General features: G+C 46.0%; 1 protein-coding gene across 1 annotated transcript; it reads left to right on the top strand.

Annotated features, from left to right (window-relative positions):
* DRC3 (dynein regulatory complex subunit 3) lies at nt 1-17,487 on the top strand. Its single transcript, XM_033167840.1, has 12 exons — nt 1-218; nt 1,237-1,353; nt 2,911-3,077; nt 6,000-6,146; nt 6,764-6,883; nt 9,546-9,658; nt 11,075-11,249; nt 12,779-12,910; nt 13,714-13,784; nt 15,142-15,265; nt 15,429-15,560; nt 17,099-17,487. The coding sequence occupies exons 1-12, from the start codon at nt 59-61 to the stop codon at nt 17,204-17,206; spliced, it is 1,566 nt and encodes a 521-aa protein (XP_033023731.1). The 5' UTR covers nt 1-58; the 3' UTR covers nt 17,207-17,487.
* The last annotated feature ends 868 nt before the right edge of the window (nt 17,488-18,355 follow it).

Raw genomic sequence — 18,355 nt, 5'->3', positions numbered from 1 at the left:
ACAGGGCCAGGGCAATCCATTTGAGTTCTAATCTTGGTGGGCACGTCTTCTGCTCAAGATGAGTCGAATGTATGATAGCATAGAACCCAATGTAATCGATGAAGAGATGCTGCAGAAGGCCGTCGAGGAGCAAGGACCTAAAGAAGAAGCAGGCATCCTGGCCAAAAAAGAGGGCATCAATTTCAAAGATGTCTTGGCACTGCAGCTTGATTTTAGAAGTAAGGATCAGAATACAAAACAGGGACTTTTTTAAAAAAAAGATCAAGGCTCTTTTACTACAAAGTCCTTACAACATGGAGATTTGCCATGTGGACAGTCAGTGGTTGAACATCTGCTTGAACTAATCTCTGCTCCTCCAGCTTCATCACCCTCTGTCATCTGATAGTCTCCTGCTCTCCCATAGCTCTCCCTTTTCTCTGCTCCTCCCACTTATGCCAAGGGGTGGACAAATCCATGAATTCCAGTGTCTCAGATTTCCTATCTTAAGTTTAAAGCTAAAAGTATAGGGACCCCTGACCATTAGGTCCAGTCACGGATGACTCTGGGGTTGCGGCGCTCATCTCGCTTTACTGGCTGAGGGAGCTGGCATACAGCTTCTGGGTCATATGGCCAGCATGACAAAGCCACTTCTGGCGAACCAGAGCTGCGCACGGAAACACCGTTTACCTTCCCGTGGGAGCGGTCCCTATTTATCTACTTGCACTTTGATGTGCTTTCAAACTGCTAGCTTGGCAGGAGCAGGGACTGAGCAACGGTAGCTCACCCCGTCGCGGGGATTTGAACCGCTGACCTTCTGATCGGCAAGCCCTAGGCTCTGTGGTTTAACCCACAGTGCCACCAGTGTTTAAGTTTAGGTTGCCCCATTTCCACATCAGGTAGTATGTTGCAGATTTTTTTAAATAAAGTCTGCACAAAACACTGTTGTGTGCATTCCTCCTCATATAATTCTTAGTACACAGTTTTCCCTAATGTGATGCATTTTTGTGGGCACTCTTTCCTAATTTACACTTTTTTGGTATGCATTTTTTGGTTTGAGACCTGCGTTGCAAAACTGGGAGAAGTGCAAGTTTCATAGGATAAACAGATTTTGGTTCACATATTGGTTTGGGAAGTATGAATTAGGTAGGTTAGCTTTAAAAGGAAAGCTGAATAAATTTCTTCCCCATCTCTACATATGGTGGGGACTGCCTCCCAGAACACCTGCATGATTCCACTTCTCTCTTCCTGTGGCTTCAGATATCCTGAAGATTGACAACCTCTGGCAGTTCAAGAACCTGACAAAATTGCAGTTGGACAACAACATCATTGAGAAGATCGAGGCACTGGATACTCTGGTTCATCTGGTCTGGCTGGGTAAGATGGTTGCATTCAGGGCCACAACGAATGCTGTGAAATTCCTGTGCAGGAATTAAGAGCAACCTTCACTTCATTCCAGCTGGTGGTTGCACCCTGGTGTATTTTGGAAGTGATTTCCATGTTGGAATTGTATCACGTGTGAAGCAGCCCCCGATATGCTACTCCAGACAAGGTTCTGAAGCTTCCTTGGCTGCCCTTCCCTTCCCAGGTTGACATTAGTTGGGTTTGTGGGAATGTTTAGGAATGTGGATGAGTATATATTATTTATATATCTCAATCCCAGCTTGTGTGAGCAAGCTCCAAACTTAGCAGAGTTTACATTCCCTTTTAAAACACAGCAAAAAACGTTTGCATAGGCTTGCTTAAGCCAGCTATATTCCTGGTATATTTCCCCTTGTTCCCTCTTAAAAGCAAAAAGACACAATACAGTACTGATTATTAGATATAATAGAGTTTACTCACGGACATCCAAGAGTCACAGTACAGGCTACAAGGAGGCAGACAAACTTAGATAAATGTATTTACATGTGGTGAAGCTGCTTCCATAAGGGAACAGCCTTCACCCCTGCTTCTCTCAGCTGCAGGCTGAGAGATAGCATGCTGCTTCTTCAAAGATGAGGCAAAATGGAGAGTGATCTTTGGGATGTTGTTCCCAGGTAAGACCACACCTACTTCTGGTTCCTGTAACTCAGTCCAGGTAAACAGGAAGTTAAGCCTGGAGGACTGAGTTACCTTCATGTCCTCTCTAGGAGTGTTGTGTTTGGCTGCTCTGTGTTTACATCCCACAGGGTTTGACAGCAAATTCTATTTGAGTGTTGATCAGGAATTTTGCCTATGCAGGATGGGGACCGGCGTCATAGGGTGGCATTCAGCTCAGGTTTACTCAGAATAGACCCACTGAAATTAATGAATGTCAGTTAATTTCAATAGGTCCACACTGAGTAAAGCCTAGTTGAATAGAACCTGTAAATTCTGAAGATAATAATTCCATTCCTGCCATCAAATGGCAACTAGAATGAAGATGGCATTTGAGATTCCCAGGGTAGCACTTTGTGGCTGTCTTCCTTATAGTGTTGTGCCTGATGAGAGACGGTTTTTGTTCCCAGCCAAACTGACCTCCACTTTGTTTCCACTCCAGCCTCTTGGAAAGGCAGAATGACCTCATCAATTTGCCTTTTGTTAGAAGAAGGCCGAACAACATTCTCTTCAGAGTCTTCTCTCTTTTTCATATTTGCTAGATATATGATTTCCTGTTGGGGGGGAAACAGAAGCAGGATAGAAAATAATGTTTTTTCCCCTGAAACCTATATGCATTCAAAACATTCTAGTTAGAACAGTGGTTCTCAAAATGTAGGGCAAGTCCCCTTGGAGAAGAGGCACATGTGATACTTAAAAAGGGACAAGAAGTTCCAGGGAGGGCTAAGTCACCTCCTACCTATTGATTCCAACAGAGAGAAAAACTGGTTCTGTGAATAGGAAAAAGTTCCCTAAGAGGATTTGAATGGTTTCCTTCTCAGAGCTCTTGCCTCCCACGTTCTTTTTCTGCTCCCCCAGATTTGTCCTTCAACAATATTGAAGTCATTGAAGGCTTAGATGCGCTCGTTAATTTGCAAGATCTTAGTCTGTACAACAACAGGATTTCTAAGATCGAGAATCTGGACACGCTCCAAGAACTTCAAGTCTTCTCTATAGGAAATAATAACATACAAACTCTGGAAAATGTAAGAGTTTAATTAATAAAGCCGTATAAAGTCTCTAGTGGCAATCCTGTGTACTCTCACTTGGTAGTTACTCTCTTCTGAACTCAGTGGTGCTTACTTCTGAGTAGACATATGGAGGCTAAAGCTGCTATTTTTCTTTGTTCTCCAACACCTGTCTGGCAGAGATGGTCACTTTCATTTCATGGCCGAGGATCTAAAGCTTAGAGAGTGACATGCCCATGGCCATCTAGTGAGTCGCTGTTGGAGCAGGAATTTTTAATAGTTTTTTCTCCATCTAAATCTCCTGTTATAATCACTAGAATACATCGGTGCTCAGTGTGCAATTGGAGCGAACTCATTCACGCAGTGCCAGTATTTATGTTGCCAAAACGGCACCATCTACACCCAAGAATAAGGAATAAGCAAGCACTGAAGGAACCCCTCCAGAGGTTTGCAGCAGGACAAAAAAGGGTGGTTAGAAAGATAAACCCTGAAAGGGGTGGATCGTGCTCATTGATCGTGCTCATTGGCCACAGAATGCTTACTGGTGATGAAGATGGATAGAAAACAGGGTGGTTTTGGAATAGATTATCCAGAGAAAGGGCTTGGCTGGCATGAATTCTGAATTCTGTGCTGCAGCACTTCTTGCAATAGCCACTTTATATATAGTGTTTTACAGTATTCAACATCGCTGTCAGTAGGCTAGCATTTTATCCCCTTGTTGCAGACTGAGAAAAGGCTGGGTATCAGTATTTTAAATGAATATAACTCTCCTGTGTGGATTGAAATCGTGCCCCTAGGGCACACCCAATGCTTGTTTGTAGCTGCATATTTACAAGGAGAGCAAAATCAGCCATGAGGGTGTTCAGTCTGTCTTCAAAGCTCTTGCCTTGACATTTAGGAGCCCTCCACAATCTTCTTCAGAACTCAGGTTGAAAACTACTAGCCTAACAAATTAAATTCCAGTGGCTTCACTAGGCCCAAATAACACCTGGTGCCAGCAGTAGTTGTAACAGTTTATCCGAAACACCACTGCCCACCTCCCTATTGCCTCTTAGGTACCCTGTTCTAATTGTAACACAGTGCAGTAAAGAGGAAGAAGTAATTAAAGAATGCAACAAAGGAGAAGGGGCGAAAAGGATTTGTAGGCAACTGTCTGCCAGTAAACAGGGACCAGAGGGGCTGAGAATGGGCTTCAAGAGGCTAAAATTTGTGAACGGTGAACCAAGACTCCTTCCTTTTTCTTCTTTAAAAGTTTCCCACTGTTTTTATTCATATCACACAATGCATGGTGCCTTAACAGGGTTACATAAGCAACGTAAAACACAGACAAATCTACCCACCTCATAACTTATTATTGTTATTATTATTTATTAAATTTTTATGCCACCCTTCACCTGAAGATCATATGGCACTTAAAACACAAAGCACAATGACAAACAACAACAATACCCCCTACAGACAGCTTAAAAGGCCATAGATTGTTAGCCAACGGCCTGGGAAGAGATGAATGATTTTTGCCTGGCACCTAAAGACATGTTATGAAGGTGCCAGGCAAACCTCCCTGGAGGGAGCGTTCCACAAGTGGGGAGCCACCACAGAAAAGGCCCGCTCTTGTGTTGCGGCCCTAAGGACTTCTCATGGACAGAGAACGGCCTCAGATGACGACTGCAGGGGAAACAACAGAGAAGAAAGCAGGGGGGGAAATGTGTGAGAAAATTTCTCCCGACATCCAGAACATGGGAAGCCTCCCTGAAATTATTTGATTCGTATTGTATAATTGGTTTTATTATTTGTGTTTTAAAGTGGCAAGATTCAATCTCATTTGTTATTAATTTGAATGTTTTAATTGAAAGTGAATAATAATAAAAAAATATTTACAAAAAAGATGATGACTGCAGGGTCCAGGCAGGCTCATACGGTGAGAGGCGATCTAAAATAGAAATTACAGCAGTAGATAGGGGGAGGGGAGGAAAGTCAAGAACAGAGATACAGCAGTGTGGGCAGATGTTATTACACATACTAATCATTTGGTTACAGTTGGGAATGAGGATTTTATTGATGGATGGGTTGATTGCATTTATATCCCACTTTTTTTCCTCCACGGAGCTCAAAGTGGCACACACGGTTCTCCCCCTCCTCGTTTTATCCTCCACAACATCCCTGCCCAGTGAGTTTCATGGCTGAGGGGGGATTTGAACCCTGGCCTGCTGGGTCTACAGATTTTACTGTAAGACAGTAAAAATGCATTTTCCTGTGGATTGTAGTTTTAGACTAGTAAACTGCACGGGGATGCACTTCCCAGAACCCAGATAGATGTGATGTTTGTAGCCGATGAGACTTTGGTTGTTTTAGCTTCCCTTGATATCCATGAGGTTTAGAAACTGGGGGGGGGGGGGTGTTCCCTCACAACCTATGGCATAACTGCAGCTGTGCAGCAAAGATCCTTGCTTTTAAGGCTTCCGTCTGTTGGAATGGATCCGCTTTCAGAAAGAAACCAGTACACAGGTTTTTTGGTCCTGAAGTCACAATGTGTGCTATGTGCGTCAGCGTGTAATAATTTATTTTTGCTGTGTTCATTTGTATTTTGAACCAGGGGGCCATAAACCACAAGAGAAACCTTGGCAAGATCTTGTTCTCATTCAGTTTTTTTTTTCAAAAAAAGTCTGTAAATGTTTAATGCAGGCACTCCCATATGTTTTGGGACTAGAATTCCCATCATCCCTGACCACTGGTCCTGTTAGCTAGGGATGATGGGAGTTGTAGTCCCAAAACATCTGGAGGGCCGAGTTTGCCTATGCCTGGTTTAATGACTCCCAAGTTTGACATTTTCCGACAAAGAGCACCCCCTTTCCTCCTGTTCATCTTTTGTGAAAGTCTCAAGTATTCCCATAAATATTTTATCCTCGTGGCTCTCTGTGTTTCTCTGTCGCCTTGCCACAGGTGATCTATCTCAGGAAGTTCAAAAACCTGCGCACGTTGAACCTCACCGGGAACCCAGTGTGCGAAAACGAAGTATATTCCGCATTCATCGCCGCTTATCTCCCCGATCTTGTGTACCTGGATTTTAGACTGGTAGATGACAATACGGTAAGGGTGGAAAAGTTCAGCCCCTTATCTCTTGCTGTTTTAGCTTTCCTATCTACCCTGAGTGCCAGAAAGCTGGTGAGGCTGCCTTCTCACTCCTCTCCCCATGGGTGCCTGCCTTAGGATTTGACAGCCCTTATTCTAAGCAGTGGCGTAGGAAGGGGGGTGCGCCCCCTGGGTGTCATCTCTGAGGGGGGTGACGAAATGGCAAAAATATGAGTTTTTAAAATAAAAAAAATTGGGCTCATGAAACTTTTTTGAGCTCACAACAAACGCAACGAAACGCGGCTGGCACTGGGCGCCACACCATGGGGGCCGGCACTTACCGCGGGGCCTGCAGCATGTCCAAGTCACGCATCTCTCCTGGGAGTGACGTGGTAGCTTGGGCGCCTGCAGGCTCCGCACTGCCTAAAACGGCAGCATGGGGCTTGCATCTGCCCACCGCCTCTCCCTCAGCCGCCCTACAGCTGAGGGGGAAGCAGCAGAGAGGCTTTGCGCAGTGCGCGTTGCATTGGCTCGCTCCGCCTCCCCAGGTGCAGGGTGCATGCGCTGCCCTGGGCACCTGAGCGGCTAGCTACGCCATTGATCCTAAGCTGCCTGTCCCCGTTTTCTTTTCCCAGCGAGAGATGGCCCTGATAAAATACCAGTATGCCATCGAGGAGATGAGACATGGGGAAACTCTGGCCATGGCCAAGCAGCAGGTTCTGGATGCCCAACAGAAACAGGTGGAATATCACAAGGTATGTACCTTTGGGCCCTCTGTAGAATCATAGAATTGTAGAGCTGGAAGGAGGGATCCCAAGGGTCATCTAGCCCAACCCGCTGCAATGCAGGAATGTAGATCGCAGGGATGTTGAAAGAACCCAAGATACTGGATGCTCTTTCAGCCTCCTGAATAGGAGTTGGTCTCTGAACACTGATATATGAAATAAGAACCAGTTAGAAAACAGTTGTAGGTTCAACAGACACAAAGCGGAAAGCTAAACAAAACAGTTTGTACAAAACAGTTAGTACACAAGAACAGGCCTTCTCTGCAGTGGCTCCCTGTAAGGTTCTCAGTAGTTGCTCATGAGTAACCAGCCGAAGTCTGTTGCTTCTTTCAAAGTTTTTATTGTGTATGCTATATACAGTGCAAAGCATCAAAATCACATCCGTCTCATCCTTCCTCAGAATCCGGGAATGCCCCCTTCCAGTTCTTGCCCCAGCATAAGAGGCACAGGATGCGGAACCCCCTCCTTCCATCCCTGCGCCTGGCTCCTCTGCACAAGTGGGGAGACGGAAGGGGCGTGACACCCTCTGCTCCCTGGGGGTGCCGGGTCTCTCGGAGGTCCCAGAGCCCTTGTCTGCACTTCCCTGGACTTCCCCCTCCTCCCCACTCAAAGTCTCACTGCTGCTCCCGCTGGATGAAGAGGAATTGCTGAGGGGGGGTTGCGGGGGCTCTCTATACTCTGAAAGCCCTTGCACCACTCTGCGCTGGGTTGGGGACAGTTCCCTGACACTCCCCATCTGTGGAATGCTCTCCCCATGGAAGTTCACCTGGCACCTTCATTATACACCTTTAGGTGCCAGGCCGAAACGTTCCTTTTTAACCAGGCCTTTGGTTGACCGACATCCTATACCCTTTTAAAATGCGGCTCTTTTTTGGATGGGGGAGGGGGTGTTACTGGGTTATTATTATTGTTTTGATTTTATATATTGTGATCTTTTCTGTGAACCGCCCTGAGACCTCCAGGTATAGATAGGGTGTTATATAAATTCAATAAAAGAAAGAAAGGCTTGAAAGAAGTTGTCTCCTGAGAGCTAACCAAAGTGAGGAAAAGGTTCTGTAGTTTTGGAGCCATTCTCGATAGGGTTCAGCTCCTTGCTGTTAATATTGTCAGTTTCTACCCTGTTGGCAAGACTTCAGTTGGCAAGAGGGAATCGTGGGGAGATTTATAGATGTCTGGATGTCTTGACCCCCACCTGGGCAAGAGTTTAGCTGAGAAGAGGAACCTTCTAGAAGGGAGATGGAAGAGACTGAGTGTGCTGTTCAAGGCCCAGAGACTCCCTTTAAGGCAGGCACCCCCAAAGTCGGCCCTCCAGATGTTTTGGGACTACAATTCCCATCATCCCTGACCACTGGCCCTGTTAGCTAGGGATGATGGGAGTTGTAGTCCCAAAACATCTGGAGGGCCGACTTTGGGGGTGCCTGCTTTAAGGAAAGAGACAGGGTCTGAGGTGGCAGGGGCAGGGACAGAGAGCGATCTAAAAGGCCTCATTTGAACTTGACACTCCTGTCTGAACTTCACTTCTGTTTGTATGTATGTTTGTTTGTCTCGTATTGCCTCCCACCTTTCCTCCAAGGAGCTCAAGGTGGCGTACATAGTTCTCCCCCCCCAAAAAAAATTTTTTTTAACCCACAGAAACCCTGTGAGGTAGGTTAGGTTGAGAGGCAGCGACTGGCCCAAAGTCACCCAGTGAGCTTCATGGCCGAGTGGGGATTTGAACCCTGGTCTCCCAGCTGCTAGACCAACACTCTAACCACTGTACCACATTGGATCTATTGTCCTCAAATGACCAGCTCTCAAGGTCAATGCGGTCTGCTGAGGGTTGATGAACTGTGAAAGAATACATTGTTTATTTTGTTATTTTTGGAAAACAGATGGTTCTTTTCGTAAACATTCTACAATATGCATTTCTTCGTTGTGTTAATTGGCCTGTTATTTATTTTAAGGGACCCCGGCCCTTTCATTTTGCTTCTCAACATCTCACAGAACCATCTGAATTTAAGGCATAAGATTCTCTCCATTTCCTTTGGGCAACTATCTCCTTCTGATTTCTTGTCATTGACATGCAGAGGAACAGTGGGAGGAACCAGTTGGGGGATTCCCAAGGGAAAAAGGCTCAGAGTCCAGGGAGTGGTGGTGGGACTACAGTGAGTGGTCAAAGGGAGAAGACAGGGCGCAGGATGTGTCAGAAGCTGAAGAGGTAACAGAGCTTAGTGAGCAGGGAGAGTCTGTGGCAGAGAGAAGTCCAGAATCAGAGGCAGAAGCTGAAGCAGGAGAGGAGGGAGACCAAGAGGCAGAGATGAGTCAGGCTGGTGAAGAGTCACGGGTGTCTCCCCCTCCTGCTGCAACAAGCTCCCCTCCCAGAACCAGAAGAGGCATGAAAAGGGTGGAGCAGAGGTTGCCTTCATGCATGTGCAGTCTCCAATTGCCGAGGGAAAGTCCTGGAGAGAAGGGAACCTAGGCGGTTGTGAGGAGACAGGGACCTTTAGTCTTGGCAACTGCTTAATGGGGGCAAGATGTGAGTTGCTACACTCATTAGGCCTGACACGCCTGTACTAATAAAGAGTTAACTTGCTTGGTGCGATTGACTTCCAGCTCACTCCTGTTATTTCTGCCTCCTTGCTTCTCTCTCCAGCTCGCTTACGTGGAGTATCTGAACGGAAGCTTCCTCTTTGACAGCATGTTTGCAGACGATCCCGAAGCAGCCAAACTGCTCTACCTCCCTGGAGTGCCAGATCTACTGGAGATATATCCTTTAAAAAAAAAAAAAACCCACACAACTTTTTTTTTTTAAATTTAAACAGTTTTTATACACACATCATACAGTATCTATCACCCATCTCTTTCCCTAAGACTTCCCAATCCATCTCTCTGTGGCATGCCTGGGGGACCTTGATCTGCTGTATATTCTGATATTTCACCCATTAACATTTCAAGTCTTCCTTTTTTGATGTTAACTGCGGGTGGCGCTGTGGTCTAAACCACAGAGCCTAGGGCTTGCTGATCAGAAGGTCTGCGGTTCGAATTCCCGCGATGGGGTGAGCTCCCGTTATTCAGTCCCTGCTCCTGCCAACCTAGCAGTTCGAAATCACGTCAGAGTGCAAGTAAATAAACAGGAAGGTAAAAGGCGTTTCTGTGCACTGCTCTGGTTTCCCAAACACCTCCACTCCCAAACACCTTAGTCATGCTGGCCACATGAACCAGAAGCTGTACGCCAGCTGCCTTGGCCAGTAAAGCGAGATGAGCGCCGCAACCCCAGAGTCGTTCGCGACTGTCAGGGGTCCCTTTACCTTTACCTTTACTTGTAGGTTAAATTGTATATCGTACCCTCTAAGATAATCTCCCAAACACCTCCACTCTTCTCTTCTGTTTAACTCATCCTTATTCCTTAGTTTCGCGATCATGGTTACTAATTCTATGTATTCTGTCCATTTGTTCTGCCAGATTTCCTTCGTGAGTATCTCTTCTTCTTTACATTTTTTTGCATATACTATTCTAGCTGAAGCGGTTGCATACAGAAAGGTATTTAGTGCCTTTTTTTTGGAATGGCATCACCTATTATCCCTAATAGAAAGGCCTGTGGTCTTTTCGGAAATGTGAGTTTTAGAATCTTTTTTTTAATTCTGTGTGGAACATTTCCCAATACTCTCTAGTGTATTTGCACGACTTCCACATATGAATCGGGGTTCCCTCCACCTTGTGGCATTTCCAGTATAAATTAGACCCTTTTAAATACATTTTCACTAATGTGCTGGGTGTCAAGTACACCATCTTCTTCCTTAATAAGATAACAGGCAGAGAAATTCATGGTTTCGGCCCATAATTTTTCCCATGCGGACAATTCTATGTTGTAAACAATATCTATGGCCCATTTTTTCATTGTCACCTTTGCCATCTCATCTTTGGTCTCCCACTCCAGTAACAAGTTTTCTAAATTTTTGAGATACAGTACATCCTTTCTGCTCTGGGACAGAACTGGTGATAAACCTTGAGAATTGGATGTCCTCCGGAGTGGGGTTTCTTGCTTGTTATGAGGGCTACTGTGAGTCATAGTGATCTCCAACAACAGGAGGCAACAGCCCAAAAAAGACAGTGGAAGAAGACACAAGCCTTTTTCTTTCCTTTTCAAACACAGCTCAGTTCTCTCCTTGACTCCGACTTCACATACAAGACTAAATTTGTGGCCATTTGCGAGAACCTGTTTGAGTACGGCCTGAAGCAATACGAGAGGCGTGAGGCCGAGGTCGCCCTCTTCTATGAGTGCCTCAACGAAGCCCTGGAAGAGAACCATCAGCTGTGCTCCAAAATCCTGCAGGACTTTGAAGAGAAGAATCTTGGGGTACATGAAGGACCTTGGGCCAGGGATGGGGAATGCAGTTGGACTCACAACTCCCATCAGCGCCAGTGAGCACAAGGCAGATGATGGGAGTTGGAGTCCCACAACCTCCAGAGGACCATACACTTTTAAGTAATTACAAAACCGAGCCATCTTTGGTGAAAACCGGGATCGCTCCATCGCAGACATTTCGTTCTGTTTATTTACAGGCCAATACTGTAGCAAGGGCTTAAACCTCTCGGCAGGCAAAGCTATAGGGAAGCCAGCCCCACAGTCTGATGAGGAAGCTACATCCTCAAGATGGGATGTTACTTCTTAATCCTCTCTATGCTTGACCTACCTCACAGGATTGTTGTGAGAACTTAATGGGTATACCATCCTGAACTGCTGGGGGACGGGGACTGGGGGGACGGGGACGGGACAGGATAGAATGTGATTAGTAACCGTTCCCCGTGACTGTGCAAAGGATTACATCCTGAAAGTACCATCAGGTGCTGACTTAAACCAAGGCAAAAAGCTGTTTAAATTGATGTACCGGTATTTTGTTTTCAATTGACTTGCACCTAATCCTAAACACTTTTAGCTAGAACAAAATAAAAAAAATTCCTTCCAGTAGCACCTTAAAAAGGACCCCTGACCATTAAGCCCAGTCGTGTCCGACTCTGGGGTTGCGGCGCTCATCTCGCTTTATTGGCCGATGGAGCCGGCGTACAGCTTCTGGGTCATGTGGCCAGCATGACTAAGCCGCTTCTGGTGAACCAGAGCAGCGCACGGAAACGGCGTTTACCTTCCCGCCGGAGCGGTCCCTATTTATCTACTTGCACTTTGACGTGCTTTCGAACTGCTAGGTGGGCAGGAGCTGGGACCGAGCAACGGGAGCTCACCCCGTTGCGGGGATTCGAACTGCCGACCTTCTGATCAGCAAGCCCTAGGCACAGTGGTTTAAGCCACAGCGCCACCTGGGTCCTGAAGAAGTGTGCATGCACATGAAAGCTCATACCAATAACAAACTTAGTTGGTCTCTAAGGTGCTACTGGAAGGATTTTATTATTATTCTTTTGTTTCGACTATGGCAGACCAACATGGCTACCTACCTGTAACTGGAACTTTTAGCCAAAGCACACTATACCCCAGACATAGCCGTCAACCCTCCCTGCTGTTTCCCAATGCTATAATAAGGGAATTTCCCGCAAAAAAAGAGAAAGGTTGACAGCTATGACCCCAGAGGTCACGTTCCGGGCCCCCGCACACATAATTGAAATGTACACTAAGTGGGAGCCTGCAGAGGTCTTGTGGCTCATGCAGAGACCCTTCCCAGGAACATGGCCACATTGAGGAACTCTTTATAAGCTTTGGAAGGAAAGTCAGGCTTTTTACAGAATACAGTTTGAAAATCCCTGTGGGATCTTAGTCACTGCTTCACATTCCCATTGTGTGCACCAGAGTATCCCCCCGCCCCATAATGAATAAAATGAATTATTTCTGCCACGGGGCAACAGCTGCTAACCTTCTGTCTCTTGCTGAGCACACAGGTGATTGATACAATTCAGAACCTCAGCGACAACCAAGCTATAGAGATGAAACTGGCTGAATACAACTTTGAAATCACAAAGCTCTCAGATGTGCTGATGACTGAGGAGATGCTGCTGGTTGATCAGCTGGAGGTATGAACCTGGCAGAGCTGGACGTTCGGGTGTTGGGGGACTCCCAAGGCTGGATTACTGCACCACACTCTGTGTGTGGGGCCTCCCTGTGCTGGATCAGAAGCTGCAGTTAGCATGGTTGCTGGCAGGAGTGAGACCTGCACTGGTTTTGACCATTTGATGCCAGCCCAAGTTCAAGGTGTTGCTGTTAGTGCAAAAAGCCATTAATAGCGTGGGGGCAGTTTACTTGCAGGACCACTTTCCCCCATATGTACCTGCTCAACCACTTGGATCTGCAGAACCGGCGCTGTTAAAGGTGTTGTGTAATACCTGCTCCACACTTGTAAGAAATTGATGTTTTGGTGTGGTGGCAGCTTTGGAACTTCTTGCTGGTTGACATCAGGCAGGTGCCTTCAACCTATTCTTTTTGGAGCCTACTTAAAACATTTTTGTTTAGGTAAGCCTGTCCGGACATGTGGAAGTTACATGTGTTTTATGTCTTTTTAGCTAAAGCTGATTTTAACCATCTTTTGAGTGTTTTTAAATTACTGCTGCAACCTGGTTTTTGCTGAGAATCTTAATGCTTCATTTTCTGTTTTTGTAAACCGCTGTGAGGTTTTCTTACACTAAAGCGTTATCTATATAAATATTTGGTTAACTAAAATAACAAAAATAAATAAATGACATAGTCAGCAATAATGACAGGAAGGTAAATTCTCCCGTGTGTTTCAGGCCCGATTTCTAAAACTTGTGGGAGTCAAATTGTTTTGAGTCAAACTCAGTTTCGCCATCTAATTTTCCACCCCTTTTCTTTTCTTGCTAAGGAAGTGATAAAGGATTTCGAAAGGAACATTGCTGACCTGGTGTCGAACTTTATAGAAAACGAACAAGGAATATATCCTTTTGCTGTTGCTTGCACAGAGCTGCAAGTTGTGGTGGGCGCTTTGCTTCGGATCAACAGAGCTGGCTTGTCTACACTGTACAGCAAACTAAGGTCCGGGGGCCGGATCCGGCCCAATCACCTTCTAAATCCGGCCCACGGATGGTCTGAGAATCAGTGTGTTTTTACCTGAGTAGAATGTGTCCTTTTATTTAAAATGCATCTCGGGGTTATTTGTGGGGCATAGGAATTCGTTCATCATTTTTTTCCAAACTTAGTCTGGCCCCCCACAAGGTCTGAGGGACAGTGGACCGGCCCCCTGCTGGAAAAGTTTGCTGACCCCTGCTGTATGGCATTTGATTGCTTCTTATTACTGTGCAGTAGGGCTAGGATTGATTCGGTTTTTGAAGCATTTCTCAGGCTCCTAAGAACCGCAGGGCTTTCCTCTCCATTCACTCTTTGTGCCAAGACCTGTCTGAAGAGCTGCTGCGGTATAATACTCAATGTAATACTCACCTAAAATCCTGGGCTAGCATTTTAGCTTTCCTGGAGGACAACCCTGAGAAGCAAGGTGGGGGGGGGTGAGCCTCTACGCTTCCACCCCATAAAGTAAGTTTTGTTGCCATGGGACCACTCCTGCCAACCAGAAGTACAAGAAGCTTGGAAACAGGGGCTGGGGTGTCCAAGCAGCACCCCTGGGGAGTGCGTTTAACTCAAGGACCTTTGTTGGGCCATGAAGGGCTGAGTACTTGCTGTCACAATGAACACAAACTGAGGCTGGGTGCACATTCCCATGTGCTCTGCATCCAGTGTGCTCCCACCACTGGTTTGGGAATCAGTGCACTCATGATGTCAGTCATGATCCATGTCTCTCCTGGACCTACCCTGTTGCATCGTACAAAATACTGAGCAGATCTACACTCATGGTTTTCAACAGTAAAAATGAGTTTTAAAATGGTTCTGATAACCATTTAGCCACGTGACGTTCTTCTTAAATGTTAATAATGCATTATTAAAATGTGATACCAGAGTGCTGCAGAGCTATCGCCTTCCAGAAACTCGGTAGACCTTGCAGAAAAGGAAGCAGAGGAGAAACCATATATCTTGGTATTTTAGAACATGTTTCATATCGTTCTAATGACGTTTATAAAGTGAGTGTAGATCCAGCCACTGTGTTTTGATGCGTTCTTCCCCCAAACCAGCTTAGATCCAAATTGAGAGAACTGTTTTTTTAAGCTGGCAATATGTGCACGGCTTTAGTTTCCATCCTCTCGGCACAGCCTTCCCCGCCTCCTTTTGTTAAAACACTGGGCAGTAGGAAAGTGTTGCTGAGAGGCACATCTGTTCTTTGCTTCTTAACCTTCTCTCCTACGATGGCTCAATGCCGGGATCTAGAGAACCAGCACCATGAGAAGCTCCTGGAGATAGCTGTTAACACACTGGAGAAAATAGTGAAGAGCGAGTTTGATGAGGAGATGCCGGATGACGTTCGTATGGTGAGATCATCTTCCTCCTCTTCCTCCCCTTTCGCCATTAAGACCAGAACAGGCAAAACACTCTTGGTGTGACTCATCATTAAGGGATGACCCTTCGTGGGATGGTGGTTTGTCTATAGCCCCCCCCCCCCATGGCCCTCCTCTCACCTGGTTTCCTTCCTAGCTTTTTGTGGACAAAGACACCATTGTCAACGCCGTCAATGCCTCTCACGACATTCACCTCCTGAAGATTGACAACCGAGAAGACGAAATAATCACTAAATCCAATGGCTGGGCTACCACACTGGTTGAGAAGGTAAGTGAAGAGTCCCATTGTCCCTCTGCAGGAGGCCTTCTCACAGAAGGAAATAACCAGCATTAAGGACATGAGCACTTCCATCTTATTGTTAACAAGGTAGCTGGTGGCAGTGGGGAGAGGGGTCGGGGTGCAAAATTGTTAGGGGCACAAAATTTCAACACCCGGTGCTGCCTGCTTCTGTCACTGAGCTCTGTCGAAAATGGCTTCTCTATACAAACCAGGAAGTGACCTCTCCAGACAACTCTTTTTTACTTATCCCTGCGGTTGCAATCTTCTGGGTGATGGGGACGTTGTTAAGACAATTGAAGGTGCATGCATACTCAGTCCATTTCCTTCCCTCCCACCCCTCTGTGTGGCCCTGGGCACCGGTAACCCATGCTACGCCACTGGCGGTTGGCTGCAGTGGTGCAGCTAGGACTGGACCTCAGGGCCTATGTCTAGGGTCCTGCAACTCAGGCCATCCTCCCAAAAAAGGATCATTCAAAGACTGGCAGGTGATGGGGGCAGTGGCAGACAGGCCCAGCATGGACAAACTGGGCGTTACCAGGGATTACTGGATTCTTTCAATCTTATTACAGAAAATGTTGTAAATCAGTGGCCAGCTAGTCATCCAGGCATGTGCGTGGCTTCAGATTCTCAATTTATTATTTAAAAATACTTTACGTTCTGCACCAAAATGGTGCTTTTATTCCCAAATAGTTGTGTTTCACATCAGGGCAGCGGAAGTAAACCCCATTTTATTCCTTTAGGCATGATGAGGCTATGATTTAAGTTTTAAATGCAAAGCCACTGTGTTCTTAAATCAGGGTTGGAAACTTAAAAAAACCACACACCACATAGCAGGAATGTAGCAGCAGCAGCTGTAAAGTGTGAAGGGGGGAGGAGTGGGAAGAGAAATGGTAACAGCTGAAATAATACACTTGGCCATCTAAAGCAAGGGAGTGGGTGGGCAGCGCTGTACGTCCATTAAATTTAGGGCCTAAAAGTACCTAGCTGCGCCACTGGTTGGCTACCCACTGGGGGGAACTAAGATAGTGAGGGAAGTCACATCTTAGTGACTTGGCTCTTCAGGTTTCAAGCATTTGCTTTGAATGGACAAGCACTGAAATCCCCTTCAAGGTCCTGCACACAATCTGGTTCACATACAGTAGAATGCTAGGCCATGATTTATTAAACCTTGCCCAGCAGCTGAACTATAGTTTGTTTACTGCCAACAAACCATGATATGAAAACCCTGGTTTTCGTTGGCTTATGAACCTGGGTTTGTTTTAACCATGGCTTGGCGTTATGTGCAAACCTAACCCCCTTCCTTAACCATGGTTTGTTTTACCATTCCCCCCAGCACTCAGCAAGCTACAAAGGCATTAGGTAAGCACAGCTAGAAAAACAAAACAAAACAAAACAAAACACTTTGCAGAAACAAGCCATGATTTGTTTGACCGTCTGCAGGGCAATCTATGGCTGACTTGTGCTTGTTAAACAAACCACAGCTTGGCGCTAAGTGTGAACCGGACCAACTGTTTCAATCCCTGCAGGTTCACAAGACTGAAATTCAAAGAAACCGAAGTCGTGTTTTGGAAATTAACCAATACGTTGACCATCTCCGCAGTGAGCTGGACAACATGGACATTCTGGAGACGTAGCTGGCTTTCAACACTCAGCTGCCCCTGCCCCCCCCCCCCATTTGGGGATCTGTGACTTTCTGCTTGGGAAATGAATCCGCCCGGAGGTCTCCTACCTACTGAAAAGACACCCTAAAAATATTCCTTCCAAAAAGAGATGCCCTACTGGAAGGAATCCTCTTCCCCTCCAATGTCTGACGATCAAAACGAATAGACTAAAGCAGACAATAAGGCATTTAAAAGCAAAAGGAGTTGACTTACAATTGGTGCTTTGTAGTTATAAAGCAATTATACAGGAAGTGGGTCAGTTCCATCTTTTGCATTAATTTCAATTACACAGGTAGTTGAACCTACAAAAATTGTAGGCTAATGAACAAATTAAAACCCTGATTAGAGGACCCAATTAGCATTGGTGCGCTGTCTAAAAATTGGTTGGCTCTGACATGGATTGGACCCTCATTTCACAGCATGAATAGAACCCATAGAGATGGGGCAAGTGACTGGCCAGTGGTGAAAGGCCCAAGAAGAGGGAAGAGGGTCTACTCAGGGAGGGCAGAACATCTGCACTGCGCAAAGGAGCCTCTCCGCAGGGCAGAACATTTCCAGATACGGTTTTGGGGCTTATGTGGGGGCCTGTGCCAACCCACTGAGCCTTACTGGCGCTCCATTTGGAGTGAAAGGATGACCTGGAACACATCTGAATAAGTGTGCATGCACACGAAAGCTCATACCAAGAACAAACTTAGTTGGTCTCTAAGGTGCTACTGGAAGGAATTTTTTATTTTCTTTTGTTCTGGAACACACACTCCTTTGGCAGCTGGGCATCTCAGGGGGAAATCAGGATTAGCATGCATGCTATGGTTTAGGAAGCATGTTCAATGTATTCTTCCATAATGCATACAAAGGGAGAGCCTTCCTGTACTGGGACTCCAAGCCCATCCCTGAGCAGAATCTCTCCCCATAAGACGCTCAGCTGTTAAATGAAAGTGGGACCAAGTTCTCCAAATCTAGGCTCCTACAAAGGACATTCTCCACCTTCGGAAGGCAGATAACCAGCAGACAAAACAGGTAATAAGACCAGGAAACAATGTGAAGGAGACTGCTATGGGTGGCCAAAGTTCCCCTCTGTGAACAGAGAAAATGGATATGTCAGGCTACTGGACAAGACTT

The sequence above is a fragment of the Lacerta agilis genome, chromosome 13, assembly GCF_009819535.1.
Source record: "Lacerta agilis isolate rLacAgi1 chromosome 13, rLacAgi1.pri, whole genome shotgun sequence".
Taxonomy (NCBI): domain Eukaryota; kingdom Metazoa; phylum Chordata; class Lepidosauria; order Squamata; family Lacertidae; genus Lacerta; species Lacerta agilis.
Note: the sequence above shows the minus strand (reverse complement) of the source record. Positions and strands in the feature narration are given on the sequence as shown.

What these genes read in the sequence shown, in the direction of transcription:
- DRC3 (XM_033167840.1), top strand. Translation starts at nt 59, where the DNA reads ATGAGTCGAATGTATGATAGCATAGAACCCAATGTAATCGATGAAGAG. An exon ending in GACTGGTAGATGACAATACG is followed by an intron (nt 6,147 to 6,763) that starts GTAAGGGTGGAA and finishes TTCTTTTCCCAG; the next exon opens with CGAGAGATGGCCCTGATAAA. An exon ending in GTGCCAGATCTACTGGAGAT is followed by an intron (nt 9,659 to 11,074) that starts ATATCCTTTAAA and finishes CTCCGACTTCAC; the next exon opens with ATACAAGACTAAATTTGTGG.